The sequence below is a fragment of the Callithrix jacchus genome, chromosome 20 (genome assembly GCF_049354715.1).
Source record: "Callithrix jacchus isolate 240 chromosome 20, calJac240_pri, whole genome shotgun sequence".
Classification (NCBI taxonomy): Eukaryota; Metazoa; Chordata; class Mammalia; order Primates; family Cebidae; genus Callithrix; species Callithrix jacchus.
Window position 1 is genome coordinate 8521691 of NC_133521.1, and position 16935 is coordinate 8538625.

General features: G+C 38.2%; 1 protein-coding gene across 3 annotated transcripts in view; it reads left to right on the forward strand.

Annotated features, from left to right (window-relative positions):
- LOC108589347 (ankyrin repeat domain-containing protein 26) overlaps nt 1-16935 on the forward strand; it is a 92665-nt gene that overhangs the window by 26055 nt on the left and 49675 nt on the right. For 2 of the 3 annotated variants that reach the window (XR_013530146.1, XM_078357678.1), the window contains exons 6-8: nt 1736-1789; nt 11443-11516; nt 15278-16174. Coding sequence is in view for 2 of the 3 variants with exons in the window: in XM_078357678.1 (XP_078213804.1) it covers nt 1736-1789; nt 11443-11516; nt 15278-16174 (1025 nt within the window). In the remaining variant the exon portion in view is untranslated. The remainder of the gene's footprint in view (nt 1-1735; nt 1790-11442; nt 11517-15277; nt 16175-16935) is intronic. The other variant, XM_054248902.2, reaches the window with a different exon arrangement.

Consider the following 16935-nt stretch of genomic DNA (forward strand, 5'->3'; position numbering starts at 1 on the left):
TCTGAACTGTATGAGGACACTTTTAAATTAGTACATATTAATCAAATAACTTTTATAAGTTAGATTTTGCAAGCCACAGGTGACAAACACATAGTCTTGGTCTTTTTTTTTGAGATGAAGTCTTAATCTGTCACCCAGGCTGGAGTGCAGTGGTGCAAACTCGGCTCACCCCATCTTCCACCTCCTGGGTCCAGATGATTCTCCTGCCTCAGCCTCCTGAGTAGCTGGGACCACAGGCACGTGCCACCACCCTTGGCTAATTTTTTTGTATTTTTGTAGAGGTGGGGTTTCACGGTGTTAGCCAGATTGGTCTCCATCTCCCTACCTTCTGATCTGCCCACCTTGGCCTCCCAAAGTGCTAGGATTACAGGTGTGAGCCACTGCACCTGGCCAGTCTTGGTCTTTAAGGTGCTCATATTAGACTACAGCAGTCCTTATTTCATATATTTTTTTCCCAAGATTATTATTATTATTATTATGTTTTTGAGATGGAGTCTCACTCTATTACCCAGGCTGGAGCGCAGTGGCATGATCTTGGCTCACTGCCACCTCCGCCTTCTGGATTCAAGCAATTCTCCCTGCATCAGCCTCCCAAGTAGTTGGGATTACAGATGCTTGCCACCATGACTGGCCAATTTTTGTATTTCTAGTAGAGACAGGGTTTCCCCATGTTGGCCAGACTTGTCTTGAGCTCCTGAGCTCAGGTAATCCACCTGCCTTGGCCTCTTACAGTGCTGAGATTACAGGCATGAGCCCCTGTACCTTGCTGACAATTTTCAAAGAAAATATTTCTATTCATTTATATACTTGGTCCATTTAACAAACTATCAAGTATCTTTTAGATAGTAAGCTTCTTTTTTTCCATGTTACAGAATACAGACATTTAAAAATACAGTTGGATTATGTATGGTGGCTCAGGCCTGTAATCCCAGCACTTTGGGAGCCCGAGGCAGGTGAATCACCTGAGGTCAGGGGTTTGAGACCAGCCTTGCCTACATGGCGAAACCCTGTCTCTACTAAAAATATAAAAATTAGTCAGGTATGGTGGTACATGCCTGTAATGCCAGCTACTTAGGAAGCTGAGGCAGGAGAATTGCATGAATACTGGAGACGGAGATTGCAGTGAGCTGAGATTGTACCACCGCATTCCAGCCTGGGTAACAGAGAGAGATTCCATCTTAAAACAAAAAAATATAGTCAGGGCTGGGCATGGTCTCTCATACCTATAATCCCAGCACTTTGGGAGGCTGAAGCAAAAGGATTGCTTGAGCCTAGGAGTTTGAGACCAGCCTGGGTAACACAGTGAGACCTCAACTCTACTAAAAATAAAAATAAAAATAAATGAAAAAGTTAGCTGGGCATGGTAGCATGCAACTGTAGTCCCAGTGACTTGGAGGCTGCACACCAGCCTGGGCAATGGAGTAAGACCATCTCAACAAACAAACAAACAAACAAAAAAACAGTCAGGAGCTTGTTATGATCATTTTCATTTATGTTATTTGCTACTTCATTCAGTGCCTTCTACTGTGTGCTGGATGCCATCTGGAAGAGTCTAATGATCATTTATTATGTTAAATATGTGCCAGACACTTTAAGTATGTGGTGAGACATGAAAGCTATTAAAAAGTGGGGTAGGATTTCAGGTAAGCATGAAGAAGGGGAGACCTTTTCTTGGTAAAGAGGCAGAAGAATGATATGGGCAGAAGGAACATCTAACAAGTTTGTGATTTGGCAGAAGAAACATCAAACAAGATGGCATGCTTGGGAGGAGAAGCGGCAGGTGCAAAAGGTAAGAAGCTTGACTGAACTTTGCAGGGTTTATGAGCAGCCCTATTGTGCTGTTGCAGAAACTGAGATGAGAGTGGTTGGGCCTGAGGGAAAAACTAAGGTAAGGCAAGCTCATGAAGGGCTTTTTAATACTATAAAACTGAGTAGATCTTATCCTGCAGGCCATGGGAAATTTACCAGGTGGAGTGCTTTGGGCTGCAAATACCAAAGGACCTGACTAACAGTGACTAAAACAGTAGGAAGCAGAGTTGCTTTGGTGGCCGGTTCAGTGATAACACTGGGTCCCATTTGGTCTTCCTATTTCAGCTGTGTGTTTGGCAGTGTTTTGTTCATGTCTCCTTTCATGGCTGGCTAATTAGCAGTAGCTCCAAACATCATGTTCTCACAATACAAGTTCTGAAGGCTGGAAGGGCTGCTTTTCTTTCCATGTTTCTTTGAAATAGAGAGAAAAGTCAGAAGCTTGCAGTGGGCTTTCTTTCACATTTTATTGGCTTGGTTACACCATATACTCATTCCTAAACCAGGCACTGGGAAAACATATGTACTGACTGTGATTAGATTAGAATAGTCATTTCTCTTGTTGAGGATGGGGAGGGATATTAGGATGATAAATACTCAAATAGACTTGCGGTTCTCCAGCAAGAAAACAATAAGAAATGGTCATTAGGTAGGGAGACAGCAAATGTAGGAAATTCATTATAGAATTGAATGAATGTAGGAATTCATTATAGAATTGTGAGAACAAAAGTCACAAGATTAGATTTTGGAATTAGGACATTCTGATTATGGTATTCATAAACTTTTTATGTAAAGGACCAGGTGGGAAATATTTTAGGCCATGTGGTCTCTGCCATATCTACTCAACCCTGCCATTGTAGTGTAAAAGCAGTCACAAAACGTTATTTACAAAACCATTAGGCAGGCTGGGCTTGGCCTGTGGCCTATAGTGGATGACTCCTCATATGGAGGCTAGATGGAAGGTACCACGTAAAGAGACTGGAAGACAAAGGACGCTTTTGCAGTAGCCAAAGCTATAACTTCCTCGTTGCCAATCCTTGGACTAGCATCAATCCATTATGAGGTTTTCACCCATCCATGGTGAAATAAATGATGTCAGACAGCTACTTAGTAATATTAAAATGTTGGTCTTTCTCTTGATTTTTGCATTTTTCATTTGTTTTGCTTGTTTTTTAATTTAAGAAATAATATTAATAGTTGGTATCCTATAAAAGCCAGTAGTTGGTATCCTATAAAAGAACCAGTGGCAGTGGAAAAATGTAAAGCAGAGGCAGAAAAGAGATAGAGATAATATGAGTTAGTGATTACTGGATGTACAAATTTAGGGCACAAAGAGAAATCTCAGATGATTCATGGGTTTCCAGGTTGTGAACTAGCATTTAACCTGGACATGAGGAAGGAGTAGGAGATTCGCAGGTGAATGGAGAAGAACAACAGATCAGCAGGAATGTCTAACCTCTTTCTGTGCATGTTGAGTTGAATGGAATATTCATGTAGGGTATTTTCAGTAGGTAATTGAATTTTAGGCATTTCTAGCTGGAGGTAGAACTGAGGTTGGAGATGCAGACTTGGAATAATGTAGGCAAAATCATATATCTAAATGAGCTTGTCCATGGTGGGAAAGACATGGAATAAACAGAAGGCACTGACAAGACCTTGGGAATATCAACATTTCCCAGAGGAAAAGAAGTTAGTAAAGAATCCTGAACAGTGGCTAGAGAAAAGTAGGAGAGTTTATCAGAGGAAGGGATGCTGTAAAAATTTCAAAAATGTGAGAATTTCAAGGAGGGAGAATATAAATTCTTACAAGTAAGATTACTAAAAAGTAAGTTAAATTAATATTTTCAAAGCTCTTTGATGGTACCCTCTTCAAAAGAACACTTTTAGAGTTGTAAGGTCTACTATCTAGATAGATGGTACTTCTGGTGTTCAAGTATGAGAGGAAGAATACACCTATCAAAATCCTACCTAATATTTTTATAACGGCGGCAGCTACCTACACGGAATCAGGCCTAGACTGGTGAGTTCCTGTGCCAACATTTTCCAAGAATTGTCAGAACCTAAGGGTCCACCTGAGGAAAAGTGTAGTCTTTTTTATTGTTTTTTTGTGGAAATGCTTGTTTTGTACTCAAACCCTTGGTAAGCAGTTCTGGATGTATTCCCAAACAAAAATCTGACAGCAAAACTGGAAGCCACTATCAGATACTCATTTCCTTTCTCTGACATGGAATCAAAATGCAGCCATGGCTGGGTGCAGTGGCTCATGCCTGTAATCCCAGCACTTAGGGAGTCTGAAGCAGGTGGATCACAAGGTCAGGCGATCGAGACCATCCTGGCTAACATGGTGAAACCCTATTTCTACTAAAAATACAAAAAATTATCTTGGTGTGGTTGCACATGACTGTAGTCTCAGCTATTCAGGCGGCTGAGGCAGGAGACTCACTTGAACCAGGTAGGTGGAGGTTGCAGTGAGCCGAGATCGCACCACTGTACTCCAGCCTGGGCAACAGAGTGAGAATCCATCTCAAAAACAAACAAACAAACAAACAAACAAAAACATGCTTTGACAAAAATTTAAGTTTGATCAGAAATAGTTTACAGATCAGCAATTTGGAGAAACTGATATCCTTAAAATATTCTCTTGCAGATCACTAATATAATATCACAGAAAAATATGACATGATATGCTGTACACAGTAGTTCTTCTGTGAAGAAGGTCATTGGTAGCTTGATGGGGGATAGTGTTGAATCCATAAATTACTTTGAGCAGTATGGCCGTTTTCATGATATTGATTCTTCCTAATCATGAGCATGGAATGTTGTTCCATCTGTTTGTGTCCTTTCTTATTTCGTTGAGCAGTGGTTTGTAGTTCTCCTTGAAGAAGTCCTTTACATTGTTAGTTGTATTCCTAGTTATTTTATTCCCTTTGTAGCAATTGTGAGTGGCAGTTCATTCTTATTTGGCTCTCTTTAAGTCTGTTATTGTTGTATAGGAATGCTTGTGATTTCTGCACATTGATTTTGTATCCTGAGACTTTGCTGAAGTTGCTTATCAGTTTCAGGAGATTTTGGGCTGAGATGATAGGGTCTTCTAAATATACAGTCATGTCATCTGCAAATAGAGAAAATTTGACTTCCTCCTTTCCTATTTGAATACCCTTTATTTTTTTTTCTTGCCTAATTGCTCTGGCTAGAACTTCCAATACTATATTGAATAGGAGTGTTCAGAGAGGGCTTTCTTGTCTAGTGCCAGATTTCAAGGGGAATGCTTCCAGTTTGTTCCCATTCAGTATGATATTGGCCATGGAATTGTAAATAGCTTTTATTATTTTGAGACACATTCCATCAATACCTAGTTTATTGAGAGTTTTTAGCATAAATGCTGTTGAATTTTGTCAAAGGCCTTGTCTGCATCTATTGAGATAATCATGTGGTTTTTGTCTTTGGCTCTGTTTATGTGGTGAATTATGTCTATAGACTTGTGTATGTTGAACCAGCCTTGCATCCCTTGGATGAAGCCTACTTGATTGTGATGGATAAGCTTTTTGGTATGCTGTTGCAATCAGTTTTCCAGTATTTCATTGAAGATTTTTGCATGTATGTTAATCATGGATATTGGCCTGAAGTTTTCTTTTCTTGTTGAGTCTCTGCCGGGTTTGGTATCAGGATGATGTTGGTCTCATAAAATGATTTGGGAAGGATTCCCTCTTTGTAGATTATTTGTAATAGTTTCAGAAGGAGTGGTACCAGCTCCTCTGTATATCTGGGAGAATTCAGCTGTGAACTCATCTGGGCCTGGGCTTTTTTAGTGGGTAGGCTATTAATTTCTGCTTCAACTTCAGCCCTTGTAATTGGTTTATTCAGGGTTTCCACCTCTTCCTGGTTTAGGCTTGGAAGGGGGTAAGTGTCCAGGAATATATTCATTTCTTTCAGGTTTATTGGTTTATGTACATAGAGTTGTTTGTAGTAATCTCTGATGGTGGTTTGTATTTCTGTGGGATCTGTGGTGATATCCCCTTTATCATTTTTTATTGCATCTATTTGATTCTTCTCCTTTTTCTTTTTTATTAATCTGGGTAGTGGTCTGTCTATTTTGTTGATCTTTTCAAAAAACCAGCTCCTGGATTTATTGATTTTTTGAAGGGTTTTTTGTGTCTGTATCTCTTTTAGTTCTGCTCTGATCTTAGTTTTTTCTTGTCTTGTGCTATTTTTTTTTGTGTTTTTTTTGATCTTGCTCCTCTAGCTCTTTCAATTTTGATGATAGGGTGTCGATTTTAGATCATTCCTTTCTTCTCATGTGGGCATTTATTGCTATATATTTTCCTCTAGACACTGCTTTAAATGTGTCCCAGAGATTCTGGTTTGCTGTGTCTTCATTCTCATTGGTTTAGAAGAAGATCTTTATTTATGTCTTCATTTCATTGTTTATCCAGGCAACATTCAAGAGCCAGTTGTTCAGGTTCCATGAAGCTGTGTGGTTCTGAGTTAGTTTCTGAATTCTGAGTTTTAACTTGATTGCACTGTGTGTGGTCTGAGAGACTGTTTGTTATGATTTCCTTTTGCATTTTGCATTTGCTGAGGAGTGAGTTACTTCGAATTATGTGGTCAATTTTGGAGTAGCTGTGATGTGGTACTGAGAAGAATGTATATTCTGTGGATTTTGGGTTGAGAGTTCTATAAAGGTCTATTAGGTTTGCTTGTTCCAGGTCTGAGTTCAAGTCCTGGATATCCTTTTTAATTTTCTGTCTTGTTGATCTGTCTAATATTGACAGTGGAGTGTTAAAGTCTCCTACTGTTACTGTGTGGGAGAGTCTCTTTGTGAATCATTAAGAGCTTGCTTTATGTATCTGGGTGCTCCTGTATTGGGTGCGTATATATTAATGATTGTTAGTTCTTCTTGTTGCATCGATCCTTTTACCATTATGTAATGTCCTTCTTTGTCTCTTTTGATCTTTGTTGGTTTAAGGTCTATTTTATCAGAGACTAGGATTGTAAGTCCTGCTTTCTGTTCCTCTCCATTTGCTTGGTAAATCTTCCTCCATCCCTTTATTTTGAGTCTATGTGTATCCTTGCATGTGAGATGGGTTTCCTGGATACAGCGCACCAATGGGTTTTGGCTTTTTATCCAGTTTACCAGTCTGTGTCCTTTGATTGGGGCATTTAGCTCATTTACATGTAGGGTTAATATTGTTATGTGTGAATTTAATCCTGCCCTTTTGATGCTAGCTGGCTGTTTTGCCTGTTAGTTGATGCAGTTTCTTCATTGCATCATTGCTCTTTACCATTTGGTATGTTTTTGGAGTGGCTGGTACTGGTTGTTCCTTTCCATGTTTAGTGCTTCTTTCAGGAACTCTTATAAAGCAGGCCTGGTGGTGATGAAATCTCTGAGCAATTGCTTGTTTGTAAAGGATTTTATTTCTCCTTTGCTTACGAAGCTTAGTTTGGCTGGATATGAAATTCTAGGTTGAAAGTTCTTTAAGGATGTTGAATATTGGCCCCCACTCTCTTCTGGTTTGTGGGGTTTCTGCTGAGAGATCTGCTGTGAGTCTGACTGACTTCCCTTTGTGGGTAACCCGACCTTTCTCTCTAGCTGCCCTTAGCATTTTTTCCTTCATTTCAACCCTGGTGAATCTGACAATTATGTGCCTTGGGGTTGCTCTTCTTGAAGAATGTCTTTGTGGAGTTCTCTGTATGTTGAATTTGAATGTTGGCTTGCTGCTAGGCTTGGGAAGTTCTCCTGGATAATATCCTGGAGCATGTTTTCCAGCTTGGATTCGTTCTTTTCATCATATTCAGATATACCGCTCAACTGTAGATTAGGTCTTTTCACATAATCCTGTATTTCTTGGAGGCTTTGTTCCCTTCTTTTCGCTCTTTTTTCTCTTATCTTGCCTCATCTTTTTATTTCATTGACTTGATCTTCAACCTCTGATATCCTTTCTTCTGCTTGATCAATTTGGCTATTAAAACTTGTTTTTGCTTCACTTAGTTCTCGTGCTGTGTTTTTCAGCTCCACCAAGTCATTTATGTTCTTCTCTAAGCTGGTTATTCTAGTTAGCATTTCGTCCAACCTTTTTCCAAGGTTTTTGGCTTCTTTGCATTGAGTTAGAACATGTTCCTTTAGCTCAGAAAAGTTTGTTATTATCCACCTTCTGAAGCCTGTTTCTGTCAATTCATCACATTCTTTTGTGGTCATGTTGTGATCCTGTGTTGTTGAGGAGTTGTGATCCCTTGAAGGAGAAGAGGTGTTCTGGTCTTTGATGATTTCATCTTTTTTGTGCTGTTTTTTTCCCATCTTACCTGGTTGTGGTGTCAGGGAGCTGCTTGATGAGGTCACTTGTCTGCCTGTCGAGGCACTGCTGGCTTTCTAGGGACTCCTTCAGATTACTAGGGAAGCTTCTTGTGTCTTTTTTGTTTATACTGGGAGATTAGGCCTGCCTCTTCCACTGACCTGTATTTGCTGTTGGTTGGTGAAGAACGCTGTCCCGTTGTTATGTAGACTTCCTATGTTTTGTGTTAAAACATGTAGCTCAGTCCCACCCCTCTAATGGTGGGTTGTGTCCTTCCTCCACTGGGTTGGATCATTCAGGGTTCAGCTCAGACTGTGGCATTGGTTGTGCAACTTACTAGAGTCAGCTTCAGCCCTCTGGAGTTTGTGGGGGAAGGTAGGGACCCTCCCAGACACACTCGGCCATCTCTCCCTTTCAGCTTACTCTCTCTCAGGTCATGGGGTAGGGCCCTCACCATGCTGCTTCATCTGTCCTCCCACTTACAGCTCCCTCTCTCTCCAGGTGGGTGGAGGGGGCAATCACTCGATCCAAAGGCTCACCAGCTTTTGTACTTATGCGTCAGTTTAGGTCTGGGCACCAATCTGGGACACTGTCCTGGATTATTATTGAACTCCGTGCTTGTAATTTCTGGTGCTTGACTGGCAAAGATCCCCTGTTCTGTGTATTACTGAGGCTTTGGGGGAAGCACTGTATCTGGACCGGAGTGCCAGAGCGGGAGCATCTGACTTGCTGGTCAGATGCACTTTCTGGGTGAAGCAGCACCCCTCCTTGCCTTACTCTGCCTTGCCTGGGCTTTGCTCACTGTAGGACCAGACCCCTTGAAATGCCCCTGGTACCTCAGTTGGAGCTAGGAGATCTCTGGGTTTCTGTTTCTCTCTTGCTGGGTGTTGTGTGCCAGAGTTGTGTCTATTCGGCCATCTTGGAGAGTCTCTGGGGTCTTATTGTTTTTAATTCATTCATCCAACTTATGTCTTTTGATTGGAGATTTTAGTTATTTATATTCAATGTTTGTATTGATAAGTGAGGACTTACGCCTGTTATTTTGTAATTTATTTTCTGAATATTCTGTGGTCTTCTTTTCCTTCTTGTCTTCCTTTTAAGTAAAGGTGATTTTCCCTGTTGGTATGTTTTAATTTTCTGCTTGTGTGTGTGTGTGTGTGTGTGTGTGTGTATCCATTTCATCATTTCATGTTTTTAGATTTGAGGTTACTATGAGGATTTCAAGTCTACTTAAGATATGGTAGTTTACACACCACAATTATAGTATTGTAATATTCTATGTTTGTCTGTGTACTTACTATTAGTAGTGAGTTTTATAAGATTCATTGATTTCAGGTGGTTTCTTATTGCTCATTAACATTCTTTTGTTTCATATTGAAGAACTCTCTTTAGCCTATCTTGTGGGACAGGTGCGGTATTGATCAAATTTCTCAGCCTTTGTTTGTTTGGGAAAATCTTTATTTCTGCTTCATATGTAAAAGGAATTTGTGCTGGGTATACTATTCTAGGTTAAAAGTGTTTAAATATGTCATGCCACTCTCTCCTAACCTGTAAGGTTTCCACCAGAAAGTCTACTTCCAGATGTATTGCAGTTCCATTGTATGTTATTTGTTTCTCTTTGCTTGCTGCAGGGATGAATGACCTTTTCTTTATTTTTGATCTTTGTAAGTTTAATTATTAAGTTCCTTGAAGTACCTTGTTTTCTATAACCTTCTTGCACTTGAATATTGATATCTTTCTTGAGGTTTGGGAAGTTCGCTGTTATTTCTTTGAATAAACTTTCTGCTCCCATCTATCTCACTTCCTCCTCTCTAAGGCCATTAACTCTTGGGTTTTCTTTAGTAGGTTATTTTTTATATCTTGTAGGCATGCTTCGTTCTTTTCTATACATTTTTCTTTTGTATACTCTGACTGTGTTTTCTCAAATAGCCTCTCTTCAAGCTCACTGATTATTTCTTCTGCTTGATCAGTTCCACTATTAAGGGACTCTTAGGCATCTTTCAGTATGTAAATTGCATTTTTCAACTTCAGAATTTCTTCTTGATTCTTTTTTAATTATTTCAATTCCTTTGGTAAATTTATCTGCTAGGGTCCTGGAATTTTTTTTTCTCTGTGTTATCCTGAATATTTTTGAGTTTCCTCAACACAGCTGTTTTGAATTATCTGTCTAAAAGGTCATATATTTCTGTCTCTCTAAAATTGGCCCCTGGTGCCTTATTTAGTTCACTTGGTGAGGTCATATTTTCCTGGATGATCTTTATGTTTGTGGATTATTGTCTGTGTCTGGGCATTGAAGAGTATTTTTGTAATCTTGACAGTGTGGACTTGTTTGTACTCATCCTTCCCGGGGAAGGCTTTCCAGGTATTCAAAGAGATTTGGGTATAGTGTCTGTGCTTTTAGTCACTGTGCCCATATCTACATTAGGGGGCAGGGACTCTAAACCCAGTAATTCTGTCATGTTTGCAGCCTCATAGAGACATGCTTTTGTTGGTTGTTCAATAAGAGCTAGAAGAATTCTCTGAATTTTCAGACATTAACTCTTGTTCTCTTCCCTTACTATCTCCAAAATGAATGGAGTCTGTCTCTGTGCTACCTGGGGCTGAGGGAGGATTTAAACAAGCACCTTTGTGTCCACCGCCACTGGGATTTCACTGCATCAGACTTGAAGCCAGCACACCACTGGACCTTGCCCAAGGCATATGTAACTATGACCTGACTAATGCCTTTGTTTGCCTGTAGGGCTTAGGACTATACAATCAGCTGGTGGTGATGTCAGCCAGTCTTATGTCCTTCCATTGGGGGAACTGAGAGTTTCCTCAGGCCCCAGGTGAGCCCACATATACTGTCCAGGAGCCAGGGCCTGAACCTGAGAAATCTATCTGGTGCTGCCCCTAAACTGGCTCTGAAACCACAAGACAAAGGCCTTTCCAATCTTCCCTCTCATTTCCCCAGGCAGAAGAATCTCTTCCCATGTCCACCATTACCACAGACCTAGGAGGAATCCTGCCAGGTTACCACCAATGTTCACTTAAGGCCCAGGGGCTCACGTTTTAAACATTTGTTTTGTTTGTAATGGTTTTGTTTATGTTTGGTGGATAAATTTGCGAGTGAATGTTTGGCATTTGTGTTTGTCTTCAACCTGGTGACATCTAGTATCTCCCCTGGTGGTTTCTTGAAGTTTTAAGAATTAGGAGTATTTATTAAAGCAGTAAATATCCTGCTGAAGATTAAGTTTTCTTTAAATTCACAATTTATATAAAAGATTAGTTTTAACCTATTTTTATAAAGATTATAGTTTAACTGGTCTAAGTAGTTAATTTTAACTGAATGTATATTTTTTTTCAGCAGAACAAGTCTTGGCAATGATATCAGAGGAAGAGCAAGAAAGGCTTGAAGAAAGTGAAAACAACCAGCTACAAGTATACAACAATTTAATTTTAATTTCTGGTTGACAATTATGTTCTTTGCTTTAATAATGTAGGGTAGTCCAAATGAAATTACCTTTTAGATTAACCTTTGAGAATGAATAGATCCTAATTTACTATTTAATATTGAATTTTAAATATATTTTAACTAGTTTTAAAACTCAAAATATTTTTAAAATCTGTCGTAACTTATGGCTCATTTTTACCCTTGGAATAGAGAGAAAAATTTTCAGAATTTTGTTTACTCTTTCATCTTTATAACATGTTTGTGTAATGAAGAAAGTAGCCTGAATTATTGAATCTTATTATTGAGCAATGGAAGTTATGAACAATTTAAGAGTGATGGCCACTGAGCTGGATTGGTGTTACAGGAGTCATGATGGCCGGTGGTTCAAGATTTGCAGTTTTATATTGCTAGTCACTAATGCCAAGGTTAAAGATTTATTCTGTCTTATGGTCTCTCATTGACTTCAGGTCATGTTTAGGAAGAGAACTGGGTCATAAAATCAGCATAATTGTTTATTAAAAGAATCGTACTCTGCAGATTGAGACCTTTGGTGTTTGGATATGAACAATAACTTTCTAACATATTTCAATGCAGGAAATCAGTAAATAGTACACAATCTTTCCTCTGCCATCATTGGTGGATATTAGAATATATTAGAGGTGAACATAAGCAGATAAACTAGATACATAAGAGTGTCAGCTGGGTGCAGTGGCTCACACCTGCAATCCCAGCACTTTGGGAGGCCAAAGCAGGAAAATCACAAGGTCAAAAGATCAAGACCATCCTGGCTAACACATTGAAACCCCGTCTCTATTAAAACTGTAAAAAAAAAATTAGCCGAGTGTGGTGGCACATGCTTGTAGTCCCAGCTACTTTAGAGGCTGAGGCAGGGGTCTGAGAGGTGGAGGTTGCAGTGAGGCAAGATTGCTCCACTGCACTCCAGCCTGGGTGACAGAGAGAGACTCTGTCTCAAAAAAAAAAAAGTGTTTTAGTATATAACTTGAATTAAAATTTGATGATTTGCTTTTCTTTCTGATTGGTATTGATTTTGGCTTCTATCAAAGTCTGCCTACAGTCCAGTTAGCAATCTTTAGAAAAAGTACTCAGATACACTGTGCAGGCTTACTAGTTAGGGTATGCTGAGGTAAAATCTTTTCAAGTGAGGACACTTTGTAACAGTACTAATCATCTGATACTTCATTTTTTGGTAGATTTAACACAACCTGAATTTAGTCCAAACCACACTGCCAAAGTTAAGTTTGCTGGTTTATTTTTTTCTTGCAATTGTAGCTAAGGCAAATTATTTTTCACTTCTTCCTGTGATTTGGGAGTAGCTAAACCTATATTAAGAAGTTTAACAGGTAAATTTTAACTAGTTTAAATATTTTTTTTTATATTTTATTGGGAATAAAGTTATTTTAATAAATGCTCTGTGCTGGGCATAGTGGCTCATGCCTGTAATCCCAGTACTTTGGGAGGCTGAGGTGGGAGAATTGCTTCAGCCCAGGAGTTCAAGACCAGCTTGGGCAACATGGTGATGCCCCATCTCTACAAAATGTTAAAAAAATTTAGCCAAGCATGGTGGCATGTGCCTGTGTTTTTAGCTACGTGGGAGGCTGAGATGGGAAGATCACTTGAGCCTAAGAGGTTGAGGCTGCAGTAAGCCATGCTTGCACCACTGCACTCCAACCTGGACAACAGAGGGAGACCTTGTCTCAAAAAATAAATATAAAAACATGTATCTTGACAAAGATAACTTCTGAGAAACAAAACAAGCAAATTAATTTTCCCTTTTGCATCTCCCAAAAATATCTCAAGAACAAGAAATAAAAAAGGATTAGATAGAGAAGATATGTCTGTATATTAAGGACTCTTTTTTCTTTACTATTTCATATATCACTTGGTATATGAACAAAGAACATTCAAAATTTGGTCTCTGAACTGGCTATACATTTTCTCCTTACCTTTCAGTAGAAATAATAAACTAACCTCCCCATTAATATAAAAATAAGATTAAATCTTATTTTAAATCTGAGGAAATGTGTATTAAATGAGGCAAATTAGAGTGGGAAAATAAAACTTCTCACAAATAAGTTAAATCAGAGGTTTGGTGAAACCTGTGAAATTATGAAATTGCTGCTTTTATTTAGGAAGGGCCAGTCCATGATAGCTCAAAAGGAGGAATGAACATAAAGGAAATTCCTTCTAAATTGACAGGTAATAACTTGTGAGAAAAAAGATGCATCTGGGGTGCCTGTCTTCATGGTATCTCAGGCCTTTTGTTGAACACATAGAACCAGTCTCAAAAATGTGTTTCTATCTTATTCATATTCTGAGTGTTTGGTACATGTTTGCCACGCAGCTTCTAAGCTTTATTTAAATGAAAATAAATAAGACTGTGAAAATAACAAACCAGACGGTGACCATGTTTTTAACATAGATGAGGAGAAGTTTTATGACACTCTAAGAAAGTAAGTTGTTACAATAAAACTAAAAGAAGGTCAAGAGCTTGATATGCAAATGACAAAAAATATGACCAAGACCAAGGTACCATAAGGCACCAAATTAGACATCAGGCATATGCCTCTGTCTAGTGAGCCAAAAGGTCAAAACCCTTGCTACTAACAAAACGTGTTCTAGTTATTGGAAGTGATTTAATCTTATTTTTGTATTAATGGAGAGGTTAATTTATTATTTCTACTGATAGGTAAGGAGCAAATGTATAGCCAGTTCAGAGACTGTATTTTCAAGGTTCTTTGTTTTACTTTTGACGAGAGTAACAGTCTGCTCCAAGTAGTGTCTAATTTCAGTGCAAAGAGCTTTGAACACAATGGTATGCCACAACATATGCTTAGGGATAATTTATTAATATGTATTTTATTCCTAGTAAAATAGTTCAGTATATTTTCCATTTCACATTTATTACTCTTTCAAACATTATAAAGAGGATATAGAAGTTACTGCAATGGCAAATGATTTTATGGCTTTCTAAGAAAAGCTCTATAATTTTATCTTATTTACTATTGGTGTTTTGAAATAAGGAAAAAAAGCTTCTCTTTGTATTTATTTACACTAATGAAATAAATGTGATTTGGTGGAGGAGCATTAGAAGTAGAGTCAGAAAACCTGGGGAATATCCTGCAGCTTGCTTATTTTTTGATAACTTCTTTGCAGAATTGTGACAGAGTTCAGCGATGTATATAGAAGTGCTTAGTAAGATGCTTATATTTAGCATCTATGCATGAATGCCGTTCTTAGGACTGACCATAAAAAAGATACAAAAATAGAATATCTGTAGAATATACTCAGGAAAAAGAAACTTAAAGGACTTTGGGAAATTTCATCTGTCCAAATATATGCAGAGCTAAAGCTCTTAGTATATGGTGGAATATAGCTTAGATATCAAAGTATAAACCTGATATTTAATGTAGTAAATTTTTAAAATCTTTTATGTCTTTGGGTTTGTTGTTGTTCTGAGAAAGGTTTTTCCAATTCTGGGAACCTTACAAATCCTCTAGTGCTTTCTCTTTTACTTGTATGGACTCATCGTCTTCAAATAAATCTTTGATCTTTGGAGAATTTATGCTGTATGAGGTTTAAAGTTCTAATTCAGCTTTTTTCCCAGTTAGATATTTATTTGTGGCAATGCTTTCATTTTATAAATGTACATGATATTTTTAATTTCAGATAAAATAATGAGATGTCATTGTATAGAATGCTAGCTAGAAGTTTTTTTTTGTTTATTTAGATTTCTCATTGGCATAAGAAAGAAAAAGATCTGCTGCATGAAAACCACATGTTGCAGGAAGAAATTGACAGACTAAGACTGGAAATAGACACAAAGGAAATTAGGAACCAGCAAAAAGAAAATAAATATCTTGAGGACATTGAAATTGTGAAAGCAAAGAATGATTTCCTTCAAAATGCTTTGAAACAGAAAGAGGAAACATTAACAACAACGATATCTCAGTACAGTGTACAGCTTGAAGTTTTGACAGCTGAGAATGAAAGGCTCCGTTCTGAATTGGAGGCTAAAAATCAAAACCAGGAAGCATTGGAAACAGAAATTGAATCATATCATTGTAGACTGGCCGCTGCTATACAAGATTGTGATCAACATCAGGCATCAAAAAGAGATGCAGAACTCAGTTTCGAGAGAGCAAGAGAAGAGTGGCTTCATTTAAAGGAAAAATTGAATTTTGATACGAGTAACCTAAATGATAAGAACGAGATGCTTTCTAAAAAACTCTCTAATGCTGAAAATGAAATCAGAAGCCTCAAAATGAAGCACCGCCACATAAAAGATGCCCTAAGAGAAAAGACATTGGTTTTAGAAGGTATCCAAAATGAAGAAGGCAAAGTGAATAGACACATTCAAAAGCAAGACCCTCTAGAGGAGAGATTATCTCAAATACAGAATGAAAATTTGTTACTTCAACAGCAACTGGATGAGGCTCACAAGAAAGCTGACAATCAAGAAAAGATAATTAATATCCAAGAGCAACTTATTGCTACTGTCAAAAATCAAGCTGAGAGTAAAAAGCAACATCTTCTACTAGAGCAGAAAAACAACATGTTAGTCAATAAAGTCAATTACTTAGAAGAAAGATTGTATGAATATGAAAAAAAGAAAGCAGAAAGAAACGTAAGTATTGTGAAAGAAAATATTTTTCAAGCTTTTTGAAAGAAAATGTAAAGTAATATTTGGTTTGGGCTAAATAATAAGTCTCATTGAATATAAAGATATCGTAAATATATTTGCTATCTCAGCCTGGAAGCATGCTGGCAAAAAAGGTTATACTAGAAAGATGCTTTACTTGGAGTAAAGAAATTGTGTCACCTGTGAAACATTAAAAGGTTAAGTTACAGATTATTAATAGATATAGACTAATATAAATAATGTAATCTTACACTACTTAAATAATACTTTTTTTTTTTTTTGGAGACAGAGTCTTACTCTGTTGCCCAGGCAGGAGTGCTGTGGCATGATCTTGGCTCACTGCAACATCCGCCTCCTGGGTTCAAGCAGTTCTCCTGCCTCAGCCTCCCGAGTAGCTGTGATTACAGGCATGTTCCACCATACCTGGCTAATTTTTGTATTTTTAGTAGAGATAGGGTTTTGCCATGTTGGCCAGGCTGGTCTAGAACTTCTGAGCTCAGCTGATCCCCCTACCTTGGCCTCCCAAAGTGCTGAAATTACAGGTGTAAGCCTCCAAAGCTGGCCTGAAATATTTTTAATGTCTTTATGTGGCCACATTTTAAAACCATGATGAAATATATAAATGGAAATACTCATACCTGAAATGAATATTTTGAAATTAACATTCAGTTTGGTGGGTGATTTCGACAGTTAGGTCCAGATTTCCCAGGTGAACTGAAGTGTACTGCTGTATCTCATAAGGCTTT